The sequence below is a fragment of the Meriones unguiculatus genome, chromosome 2 (genome assembly GCF_030254825.1).
Source record: "Meriones unguiculatus strain TT.TT164.6M chromosome 2, Bangor_MerUng_6.1, whole genome shotgun sequence".
Taxonomy (NCBI): domain Eukaryota; kingdom Metazoa; phylum Chordata; class Mammalia; order Rodentia; family Muridae; genus Meriones; species Meriones unguiculatus.
Genome location: NC_083350.1, coordinates 173638732 through 173652431, shown reverse-complemented (window position 1 = coordinate 173652431; position 13700 = coordinate 173638732). Strand labels below are relative to the sequence as shown.

Below are 13700 nucleotides of genomic sequence, written 5' to 3'. Positions count from 1 at the left end.
ATTCTAAGTCAGTATCACAGGATTTATTTTACTTTTTCTTTTTTCAATACTTGGAATGGTAAGAAACTATTGTTATCATTATCAATACAAGCACTCGTTTGTTTAGTTCTATAATATTTATTTTTCAGAATCAATAACCCAGATGCTAAACTACTATAAAATTAACCTGTTTAGTATTTGTTTGATATTATTTTTCCTTTTAGTTTTGTCTTTCCCTCCTCTCCCCTTCCATTTCATCTTCTCTCCTCTTTTCTTTTTTCTTCTCGTCTTCCTCTCCCAGCCTCACTGTGTGCCCCAGGCTACGCTTGAACTCACTGTATAGTCCAGGCTGTTCTAGAATCACTATCCTGCTGACATTACAAGTGTGTCCCAGTCTGTGGGCATTTGTAAGGCATTTGTGATCTTTAAAGATGTGTTTGACATCTTTCAAATGTATATAACTATTTTCTCATTTGTAGTGAGTTTACATCAAGAAGATAGGATTAACTTATCTTTTATTTAGCAAGAGATTACTTTTCTTATTCAGGGCTTAAGTATATTTTTAAATCCAACTTTTTTGCTTACTAGATGAAATATACTATATGTGAATGTTTATCATGCCACATTTTTGCATCTTTTTTATTTGACTTGCATTCTTTAAGATTAAGAATAATGACATTATTTGCCTCTTGTCCCTAATAAATAATTATTAGTTCATGAATGCTAATTAATCTAATAGTAGGAAGTTAAAAATAGATTCTCACAGATAATTTCTTTTAGGTAAGTTTCACCTGATTTCCAAGTTAGGCAGAGTGGAGAAAAGTGTAGAAGCTCACTGTGGGGCAGTGCTCGCAGGACGCTGGAATTATGAGGGGACCGCATTAGTTACAGGTAAGTATTTTGTAGATGTGTCTTTCTGTGTTGTGTTGAGATCAGAACCAGGGCCCTCAACATGCTAGGCAGGTGATCTAACACTGACCAATATCCTCACCCCCAAATAACATTTTAAGTGAATTTTTAATGAAAAGGTTTCAAAGAAATTATTTTCATTGTTGTAGCTTCATTTTTTGCCCTGTGATAAAATACTGTGACCAAAACCAGCATCTGGGCAGAAAGGGCTTATTTCAGCCTATGAGTCCAGACTATTGTCTACTATTGTGGGGAAGTCAAGGCAAGAGCTCAGCAAGTCTCACCACGATTGAGAGCATGGAGAGAACAAACACTTAAGCAGCTTTCTTTGCTGTTCTGGTTTTGGGCTTGGCCGTGACGTGTGTTGTCCAGCCTGAGCTGTATCCCCATATCACTCAGCAAGACAGCCCCCACGGACATGCCCCTGGCCAAACTGATCTGCTAGCTTCTCAGTTGAGATTCTCTTCCCAGGTGGTTTGAGATGTGGCGCGCTGACATTTAAACTAACCATCACATTTGGTTAGTAGTAGCACAGTTCACTATTAGTAGCCTAGTTGTCACAGTGCCAATCTACACTTCTGTGTAAATGGACATTCAGAATAGTTTATTTTTCTTCCTTTTCTGTCTTGAGACAGTCTTGATATGCAGTACCGGATGGCTTGCTATTCCTTTTGTAGGTCAGTCTGGTCTCATTAGCAATCCCCTTGCCTCAGCCTTGCCAGTGCTGGGGCTATAGGAGAATGCCGCTATGTCCATTTTTTTTTGGTTATCACATTAATTGTTACTTTTATTTGTGACTTTTGGAGAATATTCAATCAAAGAGGGCTTTTAGAATGATCAAGTCCATAGAGTAGGTAAAAGTGATAATTTGAAAAAAATTTTTAAATTGAAAAATATTTTCATATAACTTACATTTATCTCTTCTTTCTTTCATCCCAGTTTTACTCATGGTAGGACTTACTGTCTTCTCTTGCTGCACAATTAGTTATCTGAACACTTATAGAGACTTTAGCAATAAGCGTTGAATACATGGCCAGTTCCTTAGGCCTGGGAGCATCTTTGGTGGGTGGATATTTCTGCCTGAGTTTGTCATGAGATCCCAGAAAGTTGTAACATTTGGCTGCAGTTATGAAGAGGGCTTGACTGCACTGGAAGGTCCACTTCCAGCGTTCCTTGCACATGTGGATGCTGGCTCGAGGCCTTGGTTCTTCTCCGGCTTTAGTGGGAGACCTTAATTCCTTGCCAGGTAGGCAAGCCTGCAGGGCTGAGGGAGTATTTTTACAGCAGGGCATCTTGCTTCCCAGGGATCCAAAAAATAGCAGGTTAGAACCCACAGTATCTTTTCTGACTCACCCTCAGAAATCATACTCTGCCATTTCTATCCCACTCTGTTCTTTAGAAGCCGATCACTAAGCACAGACCATGCTGAAGAAGAGCGAGCTTAAGCTGGACCCCTTGAAGAGAGGAGTAGGAAAACCTGTGCAAATGCTTTTCCTCTCTCTCTTAGGCCTTCTTTAGGAGGATTTAAAAAAATTGATTATATTTTTTTAGTGACATGTTCTTTGTCACCAGTACCTCTAACTTCTTTTCCAATGGCTTCTTTTTCAGCATATAAGTATATTTTGATGGGAACCATTTTCAAACTTAGGCAGAAATCAACATCTCAGCCTGGCATGTAGCTCAGTAGTAGAAGGAGTATGTGTACATCTCTAGATTTGATCCCCAGCACCACAAACATAAAACATGGTAACTAAATAAATAAAACAAAAATCCTGATGGACATGGTGGCACATGCCTGTAATTCCAGCCTCAGGAGCCAGAGGCAGCAGATCTCAGTGATTCTGAGGCCAGCCTGGTCCACAGAGTGAATTTGGGGATAGCCAGAGCTACATAGTGAGTCCTTGTCTTACCAAAATACAAACAAACAAGCAGAAATCCGTTTCTTAAATGACTCTGTATAGCTCCAGGCTTTTTCTTTCCTTTTGAGTTAAGATGGTTACAGGTGGATTTCATTATTTTACCTGTTTCTTTCCCTACTTCCTGGTGTTCAGCTGCAGTAGGTATTATATTACACAGAATACTTAGAGTCTAAGTGCAAGTATAGCGACAGTGGAGGTAGTATTTGAGTAACATTTTTCTAAGTTTAAAGGTAAATGGAATTTTGGCTGTAGAAATTTGGTTTCATTGATGAAAACTTTCTTCATGTAATTTGTACTTAAATTTTCAGTCAAAACTTACTCAGTTGCACTCAGAATGAATTGTTTATGAATTGTAAACATTTAGATGTTTACTTATATATGTAAATGTAAACTTAAGTTTATTTTCTATGGTTAATTTTTTTTTTTCCTGCACAGTTGGAGAAGATGGACAAGTGAAAATTTGGTCAAAGACGGGGATGCTTAGATCAACTTTAGCTCAACAAGGTATGATATGCCTTATAATTGGTCCTTTAATTTCTAAGCTTGTACAGCACATGACTCTCAACATTTCCCGGGTCCTCTGCAATAGCAACAAATGCTTACAGTGATTGAACCATCCCTTCATCCCCTGTGTTTTATTATTATACTTATTTGTTCATTTATTTGTGGGATCACATGACTTCACCCATCAAGGTGTGCATATGGAGGTTCTAGGCCAACTTAGGGAAGTTGGCTTTCTCATTCTGCCACATGGGTGCCATGGATGGGACTCGGGTCATAGGCATGGTGGCAAGTATCTTTTCCAACTGAGTTATCTCACTGGCCCTGTACATTTTTTTTTTTTTTTTACTTTTCATGATACCTGCTAGACCATGGTAATATTATTTAAATTAAGATATATTTAAAAAGCCAGGTGTGGTGTGGTGGGCACTCTGAAGGCAGAAAGAAGTGGATCTCTGAGTTCAAGGGCAGCCTGGTCCACATAGTGTATCCTAGGATATCCAGAGCTGTATTGACAGAAAGACTTTTTCTTTGTGTTTGTGAATCTATATAAAGACAATTGCAGGCTAAATATATATATTTTTAATTATTCTGGACTATTTAGAGCATCTTGCATATGAAGTAGGTCTAGGCATCTAGTTAAGACAAGTTATCTGGGCATGGCACTTACGTTACATGTACATTCTTAGAGTAGAGCAGGTTAAATGTCCTAAAACACAAAGCAGTCTTGTGCTTACCTAATCATGCTAGAGCTGATCGGTAGATAGGCTCCCAAAAAACACTTGTAGGCAATTGTTCAGCATTGTATGATAACGTTCTAATATGAAGCATCTGTAACTAATTTTATTTTTAAAATGGTGTTTACTAAGCTGGGCATGGTAGTGCACGTCTTTATTACAAGCACCCAGGAGGCAGAGGCAGGTAGATCATGTGAGTTCAAGGGCGGCCTGGTCTACAAAGCGGATTCAGGATGGCCAAGGCTACACAGAGAAACCCTGTCTTGAAAAACCAAAAAAAAAAGAAAAGGTGTTTCCTCTTAAACTAATGTAAAAGTGACATTTTCAAAGGCATTCCTTAAGCAGATGTTAATGTAAATGACCAGAAATGCTAAGTAGTTTTTCTTAGGAGATAAAATCTTTTCCACCCATAATCTCTTGAGTGCTCATTGCTGAGTACAAACTTTTAGAAGTTTTAGGAGCAGTCATAGGTGCGCTTCATGTTTTTAGAGCCTATTAATTATACTTTAGTAGTAAAATGATGAACTGTGTCTTTAGCAAATAAGTCTTTAGTGGGCACAGTGATTTTCTTTTCTCCAGTACTGGAGCTAGAGAGTCAGTCCAAGGCTTTGTAACTTCTGGGCAAGTGGAACCACCAAGCTACCATAGCTCTAGGCTCCAGAGATTTTCTTCTGCCCTGCCTTCAAAGGTCAGAGGAGGGTGTCAGATCCCTTGGTCCTGGAGTTACAGATAGTTGTGAGCCACCTTGTGGTACTGGGAGCTGGACCCAGGTCCTCTGCAAGAGCAGCAACTGTGCTTAATGACTGAGCCATCTCTCCAGCCCCTTCCTGGCTGTTTTCTTTGCAACCTAGTACCCTTGAATTTCAGTCTAAAGTAGAAATGTGAAGTTGCTTAATAGTAACATGATTTATCAGAGGATGGTGATATAGTGCTGTTTGTGAGTTCTGTGCTGTACTTTGGTAGGAATCTAGAAACTGAACTACTGCTTAGTTTACAACAAAGAAATGTTTGAATTAGTAATGATATTTGTCAGCATTCTAAATAGCAATAATTTTCTCAGAATAAAAATGACTTTGAGAACTAGGCAGTGGCAGCACTTGGGAGGCAGAGGCAGATGGATCGTTGAGTTTGAGGGCAGCCTGGTCTACAGAGCAGGTTCTAGGACAGCCAGGGCTCCACAGAGAAACCCCTGTCACAGGAAGGAGTGGGGTGGGGGACTTTGAAACTGCTAATCACTTTTACCCTAGTCAATCTTATTCAAGGTTTATATTACGAAACTGATAAATAATATTAAGGTATATTTTCCTATTTCAATTATACTATCAATATCTCAATCAAATAATCCGCTTGTTTAAAATGAATGCTATAGAATTGTGAATTTAATTCTTGAGTTTTTAGTTACTACTGTGCTTTTCTAACAAGGCACACTGTTGTTGATTATTAATATTTATCATTGATTTATCTTTTAGTTAAATAGTGGTTATTCTTAAACCAGCTGTATACTCAAATCATCACGCAGAGACTAAGATGTATTTAATTAACCTAGAGCACAATGCTGGACAATGATTACTCCATCCTAAAACCTCCAAGCCTGCATAACTTCCTCCCATTCAGATTTCCCACATTATACTTGCTTTTAGTCATAATCTTAGGTCCAGTTCATTTCTCCTGGTGGTTCCAAGTCCTTTCTTCCCCAATCTCTCATCTCTGACTTCTCCCACTCGCCTCTGGACCAGGATGTCCCACTCTATTCTCTCCATTGCTGATCATTGGCTGGTTGTTTTATTGACAGTACAGAAAACAAATGGTGGCACATTTACACACACTTGAGACAGGTGATGCTTAAAATAAGCATCACAATGCAATGTCCAGATTGAAACCAGATAGTGGGGTAGAGAAATTAGCCTTTGAATGAACAAGGGTAAATTGTATACATTCCACAAGAACCTTATACCAACAGCACACTTTTCCTATTTCATCACTGGAACAATCATTAGAGAAGTTATCTTGCAATAATGAGTTAGAGACTGCAGCAGCTATAAATCTAGACTACCTGAGGACTGGTACTAATGTCTCAAATCAGAAAGCCAGGCAAGTCAGCTTTCTTTGCAGGGTCTGGAAATTTGATGGAAAAATATGTCAAATCCAAATTACTGTTAAACTTGGAATTTTATGAACAGTGTTGAAAAGTACCCTTGTTATTTTGCCTACAGGTTTATGTTAATTATACTTCTTTCTTTCCTGAAAAGTTTATTTTCTGACATATTTTGCATCTATCTATCTATCCATTTATTTTTATATGTGTGTGGGTGGGTGCGTGCCAGGGCATATTTGTGGAGGTGAGAGTGTAACAGGCCTCCAGACCTTAGCAGAACTTAGTAGCACCATTCAAGCCTCGTAACCCAGTATGTAGGCTGCAACACCTGCCAAAACATGAGCAAAGACCTATTTCACCTGCCAAAACGAGCAAAGGCTAAGTCAACAATTCCAGGAAAGTCCCCAAGTGGAAAGTTCCCAAATGTGCTAACCTTTCTTTTTGGCTTCTGTAGTTCCACTTCTTGCTGACTAAAATGTAACAACCAGGATGAGGGGTTTATGCATAAAAGACAGAGAGGATTGTGGGGCTTGGGCTGCATGATTTGGGCAGGCTTTCCCCAGCAGCCAGCAGTAAAGCTTTTGTCTTCGGCTTTAAGGGTGCTTCTGTAGCAGTCTCTGGTGTGCTTCCTTTACAAGAGGACAACTTACTGAAGTTGATTCTTCCCTTTGAGCATGTGTGTCCTGGGCATCAAACTCAGGTCATCAGGCTTGACAACACTGCCATTGCCTGCTGAGTCATCTTGTTGGCCTTTACATTTATTTGATGAAGAAAAATTAGTTCCTGAATTAATTTCTTTTTTTTCTTGAGACAGGGTCTCTCTAGCCCTGGCTGTCCTTGAATTTACTTAGACCCTCCTGACTCTGACTTTGGAATATAGGGATTAAAAATGCATGCTTCCATATTTGATCCTGTATTCATTGGTTGATCATTAGTGCTGGTCATACCTCCCCTTTTGAATGTTAAAGACGAATCCCATCTTGAGTGGGATAAAGTTTGACTTAGCTTAGAAATGATTCTTACTGGTGCCTGTGAGGAGTTACCATTCTTATTTGAGAAAGAATATGTAAGTTGTAAATAATTATAACTAAGTCCTCTCTGTGCCACACTGCATCTTTTGATTATGGTTTCAGATTGGATTGAAATGTTCAGTTACATATGTAAGTACTTTTCTTCCTATTTTCAAATGGAAGTTATATATGATGAAGTTAGTGAAGAAAATATGACTTGCTCTGATCCAAAGCAGAATGCATACTGTTATAAAGCACGTTTGGAGCATAAAGCATGTTTGGAGCGTTGGAGACAGAAGCACCATGGTGTTTTATAGGGAGAAAAAGGATTTATTAGGAAGACCTGTAACAAATAGTGTAGCATCTTTTTACTGGGTTTTTGAAGGGTGAAGAAATTAGGTATGGAAATAGCCATATTGGTGTGAGAGTAGATTTGGTATTGGAGGAAGTTAATATGATCAGAGGCAGAAGAGGAAGAAGCAAAAAGTCAGGCAAGTGTGGGGCATTGGTGCTGCCAGAAGGGCCAAGTTGCCGACACTGATTGAAGGGGTTTGGAGTTTATTCTGTAATGTTTTAGAACCTTAAAACAGCATTGAGCTGACCAAAGTGGTACAAGACTGATGGGTGCAGTAGAAGCAGGAAGAGCAGAAGTTCATGGTCACTTTTTGCTACATAGCCAGTTTGAAGCCAGCCTGGGCTACAGGAGACTCTAGTACCTCAAAACCAAACAACAGCTGCAACAACACTTCCAAAAAAGCCAGACCAACTAACCAAACTGTTAAAAAGAGCCCACCAGAGAAGACCACTCAGACACAAGCTATAGACTGTCTCTAGCCAATTGGAAGTCTTCTGTGAGGGCTAAAGTTAACCTGTAAGCCCCGCTTGCCCACAGATGGATAACTTCCTGGAATGCCAGGGCTCATGTACGATAACAAATCATGAGATTTTCACTTCACTAAACAAGGTTGGTTGCCCAAACTGCACAGGATGTGCTTGATCACACTAGGTGGGAGGAAGTCCATCAGGATGTGCGCTTGCCCCCAGCTGGGTAAAAGCAGAAAGTATGAGCCTTGGGGTTGTTGCCCCAATACCTACCTGCCTGACCTAATTCAATGGCATTTCTCTGGAAATCCTTGGTGTGGACCTGGCCAGTAGCCATTTTCTTGGCCAGTATTAAATAAAGCTTGTTTCAATTAGACAGTCGTGGATATGTTCTTTCCCCTTGAAATTTTCAGGTTGAACAATTCTAGCTGGCTGGGACTATACTCAGATATTAGGGACCCAAGTGTGGTGCTGGGCATTTGGAGAGAGGGGCTTTCAAAGACAAACCCATATTTTGTTAATCTTGCATGGCAGGGGGAGGTTTTGCCTCAAGCAGGCAGTTTAACAGAAACTAAGATAAATTATTTGGAGCATCTTGACCTTGAATGGATAGGTAATTTTCCCTAGGTCTTCCCGTCCAAGAGATCAAATTCTAGTTACACCTAAAATTTCCTCAGTAAGAATACAACAAGAAGGATCCTCAGCGCTGGCTTGTCCCGTAACAAACAAAACAAAGCAAAGTAACAAACAAACAAAACCCAAAAAGAACAGCAACAACAACCAAAACACACACACACACACACAAAAAAAAAAAAACCAAAAAACACTGAGTAAGACAATAAGAGGTAAGAGGAAATGGCTAGTGTTTGGGAGCTTGTTCTAATTAGCTGTGGCAGGCAGGGTAAAGAAGAGGTTGGGATTTAAAGAGAATAGCTGGTGAGGCTGTTTCTGAAATGTCCTTTGTTAATGAGACAAGGATTTAAGAACCATTAATCTGGCAATTTTGGGGGAGTGGAGAGTAGTTCTAGGCGTGGGCTGAAAGGGACAAGTATGCTGTCAAGAGAAAGTGCAAGAGGAATAAGGGCTTCTGTTGGAGCAATGGTGGTTTTCAATAGGTAGATTTTGGAATGTTAGTTTGCAGGTATTTGGTGGGGGGGGCAAATGGAAATGTGTTAAAGATAAGAAATAAAGGTTAAAGTTTAACTTGGGAGTAGTTCCATAAGGGAAGAGATGAAAGAGATAAAGTGAAATTAATGGGGAAATTGGAAATAAGGAGGTAGCTGAGGGTAGAAACTGAAGAAACAAATGCTTTAAGTTTTTTGTTGTTGTTGTTGTTTTGTTTGCCCTGACCTAGTGACATACATAAGCAAGTTGCTTTTTTTGGAATGAGCCCCACTTGATTATCTTTGTGCGAGTAGAATGAAAGGAGCAGTTATTATTTTTGACAGGGTCTCACACAGTGACCCAGCCTGTGTGAATGCACTGTGGAGCCGAGCTGCTTCGCCCTCTGGATTACATGGTCGGGCCGTCATCACTTAGCTGGCAGAGTAATCGTGGAGTGCTTCCACGGTGAACGGCAACGTAGCGAATGTTGCCTTTTGTTGGAGCCGAGCTGCTTCGCCCTCTGGATTACATGGTCGGGCCGTCATCACTTAGCTGGCAGAGTAATCGTGGAGTGCTTCCACGGTGAACGGCAACGTAGCGAATGTTGCCTTTTGTTGGAGCCGAGCTGCTTCGCCCTCTGGATTACATGGTCGGGCCATCATCACTTAGCTGGCAGAGTAATCGTGGAGTGCTTCTACGGTGAACGGCAACGTAGCGAATGTTGCCTTTTGTTGGAGCCGAGCTGCTTCGCCCTCTGGATTACATGGTCGGGCCATCATCACTTAGCTGGCAGAGTAATCGTGGAGTGCTTCCACGGTGAACGGCAACGTAGCGAATGTTGCCTTTTGTATTACAAAGCCATCTAGGACTGGCTAACAGATACTGCTTCTTTAGTGCTGGACTTCTCTGTTAAGTATTTCCATCCACTCTATAGATCCCTGTTTAAAGTCTACACTCTGATAGTCAAGTCAGTGAGCATTTTGTTTCTAATACATCCTCTAGTAACAGAAAAACAACACTTTTAGGGGATACTGTTATGGTATGAATGTGAAAAACATGATACATTTGACCAGGTACTTCCTTAAAACAATCGAAATGCACTTCTCTCGACTTCTCTGTGGTTTAAAATGCTTTCAACGGGTTGAAAGAATTTAGATAATTTGTTTTACTGAGAGATAAGGGTCTGACATTTAACACAACCCCAGGTGCATGTGGTTTCTTAAAAAATGTCAAAAAGATCACATGACTTTAGTGTACCAAGTCAGAAAAACAAGATCTTCTTAAGTGTTTTAACTGAAATGAAGCATAAATAAAAATTTCCTATGTAAAGAGCCACAAATCATTATAAAATGATTGTGTTTCTATTTTTGTTAATGGAAAAATGAATAACATCTTGTTACATAATTTACTGAATTCTTAAGCTATTATTTAAAATAACTCAGTTTGGAGCCCAAATGTATTATTTTTCTACTTTGCAAAATGAAGCACAGCACTGGGTGTGGTTAGTGCTTTGCTGGTTTGCTTTTGAAACGTCTTGATGGAGAGCCCTGGCTGGCCTTGAACTTGTAGTCTTCTTGCCCCAGCCTCTCAAGTGCTAGTATCACACAAATGCACTACCATGCTAATTCATGCTTTAGCATATATGTTTTTAACAACAGTTTAAATATTATGAGCTTATCTCAAATGTTAGTAAGAAAGACTCATCATAAATCATTTTCTCTGTGAAATTATTCACCTACCTGAATAAACGTTCTTTAAACAAAGCACCCACATCAGAAGTTCTTTAATATCTGATTGAAGGAATAGGGTTCAAACACTTATTTGTAACAAAGAAACTACTTGTTTCACTTTCTAAGCTTACTTTGTTCTATAGATCTTGTTTCTGAAACACTGATTATTTTAAAAACTATAGGCAGGAAATAAATTGTCTCCTGTCCTAACATGGTAAATAAGTATTCTGAAGGAAGGCTTGTGAACAAGGAAATGGTGACAAGGCTACCTTAAGAGGGCCTCAATTCAAATGCTAAAGTGAGGAGGATGAAAACATCCCTGGCTCCTCATCCTACACCCCAGCTGTGCCTTTGACCACAACTAAAGGCCTAAAGTCACATCCTGTGTAACTCATTGGGAGCTGTACTTACAGAATTATTTCCCTGGGGTAGATGTTTATTATAGGTTAGTATATAACTTAGCAAAGCCTACTTTACTGAGGGTTGTGGATATTTGATAGCTTATAAATTAAAATGTTATAAATTAAAATTAAAATTTCCCTTTTGTACAAAATTATAACTATAATAATGAAAATTATGATAATCCTAACTACTTTATTGTTTTAATTTAAAAACTTAGAGAAATTTATGCATGAGCATACTGTATTTATATTATTTGTCCCCCTGCTCCTTCTACCCTCTCCTGCTCCTCCTGTGTTTCCCCTCCCTTGAGGTCATGACCTGGTCTAGACTTATCCTTTAGTTTAGTTTTGTTTTATGTTTTGTTTGAAACAGGGTTTCACTGTGTTATTGGCTGGCATTGAACTCTATATGTAGATCAAGCTGACCTTGAACTCACAGAGATCTGCCTGCCTCTAACTGCAGAGTGCTGGGACCACCACCACACCTGACACTGTTGTGTGTGCATACAAAACCTCCTGTTGTTGTGTGTGTACACACCCCACTGAGTGCGCTTAGCGTTGCCAGTGTACACGTGTATTCAGGGCTGATCACTGGAGAGTGCACAACCTATTAGGAAGCTGTGCCTGCAGAAAATGTATTTCTTCTCTCAGCAGCCACCAACTGCCTTGTCGCTCTTCACTTAGGGCTGGGGTGTGATGAAACGTTCTCATCCAGATTGGCATGTTGACAGGTGTGGTTACTATGCAGATTTAGGCAACCATGTTGTTGGGATTTCATGGGTGTAGTCAAGTCTAGAAAGAACTGTCTTCCCTCGGGTGCCCTGATCCTCAGGCTCTTACAATCTTTATTTTCTCTTAGCCATTGTCTTAGTCAGGGTTACTATTGCTGTGATGAAACATCGTGACCAAAAGCAAGTTGGGCAGGAAAGGGTTTATTTGGCTGACGCTTCCACAGCGCTGTTCATCATCAAAGGAAGTCAGGAGAGGAATGCAGGCAGGGTAGGAACCTCGGGGCAGGAGCTGATGCAGATGCCATGGAGGGGTGCTGCTTACTGGCTTGCTCCCCATGGCTTGCTCAGCTTACTTTCTTATAGAAGCTAGGACTACCAGCCCAGGGATGGTGTTGGGCTGAGCCTGGGAGTTTGGAGACCTGTCTTTAGCTTCCGATTTAAGAGGCGCTGCTTCCGGGCAAAAGTGACTCAGCCTATTTGCCTTAAAATCAACCCTACCTGGCAACTGTTACGTGGAGTTTTGTCCCTGGCCCACTTCTCCTTGCACTATCTAACCTTGCCCTCTACGTCATCTTACCTCACTTCCTTAACCCTGCCCCTTGACCCAAACCTATAAAAAGGACTGCTTAATTCAATAAACTGGAGTTCCTGATTCGACAGGTCTCCTGGCTCGGTGGTGTTTTATTCCCTGGGGCATCCAGGGAGGTTTGGGCCGTCGATATTCACCATCTGGCTCAGCCATGGAGGGCGTCCAGCTGGACTGGCCACCCTCCTCTCAGCTCCACATGCCAGATGCCAACCTGGCAGGATGGCATCACCTACAGTGGTCTAGCCCCTCCCCCATCAATCACTAATTAAGAAAATGCCCACCAGCTTGTCTACAGCCCATTTCATGGAGACATTTTCTCAACTGAGGCCCCTTCCTTTTTGAGGACTCTAGCTTGTGTCATGTTGGCATAAAACTAGCCAAGACAGGCATAGTATAGGGTTTGTGCTGTGGCTGTATCAACTGGAGCCTGGCACCCCGTGGTTCTTCATTCTCTGCATTTTGACCATCTGTGGATCTCTGTAGTACCTTTCATCTGCTGCAAAAAGAAGCTTCTTTGATGAAGGGTGAGAGCTAAGCTTATGTGGCTGACACTGCTAACTATCTACCTTCTAACTACTTGAGTGCCTGGCTGTTCTCCCTTCCAGTCCTTACCAAGAACATTTGGAATTCTGAAGTTTGGGTTTGACATTTTCTATGGAGTTTACTAGGGTTGTGGATTGCATTTGAAGAATTTTTTTTTTGAGGTGGGGGCCTCGCTCTTAGCCTAGTGTAGCTTGGACTACAATTATGGTATTGTATAGTTCAAGCCATCCACAATTCTGCTGCGACTCCCTTGCTTCAACCTCCTGAACACTAGATTACAGGCATGAGCCTAGCCAGCCTGTCTGGGAACTTACCTTTGAATTCTGGGCCCATTCCTGGCCACTCCGAGAGAATATTCCGAGAGAGTCTAGGAGGACAAAGAGGAGGAGGAGCAGCAGCAGCAGCAGGAGGAGCAGCACCCTTTGAGTTTGATCACCTCTTTGGGCCTATTTTCATATAGATAAAGCCTGGATGATGTTGACTGAAGCCTTTTCAACTTCTGATACAAACTGTGGTGCCATCCTGAAGAACTTGCATGGACGAGGTGTAAACTAGACTGTCCGACCTCTGTAAACCAGTGAGACTTGCTGCTCATGCACTTATTTGGCGGATATGCACAAAATAGATGGT

At 40.8% G+C, this 13700-nt stretch overlaps 1 protein-coding gene across 1 annotated transcript in view; it reads left to right on the top strand.

The window, feature by feature from the left end:
- Positions 1–13700, top strand: part of Ift80 (intraflagellar transport 80) — an 86587-nt gene that overhangs the window by 12293 nt on the left and 60594 nt on the right. Inside the window, exons 4-5 of the mRNA XM_060378415.1 lie at positions 760–870; positions 3243–3311. Coding sequence (XP_060234398.1) covers positions 760–870; positions 3243–3311 — 180 coding nt within the window. The remainder of the gene's footprint in view (positions 1–759; positions 871–3242; positions 3312–13700) is intronic.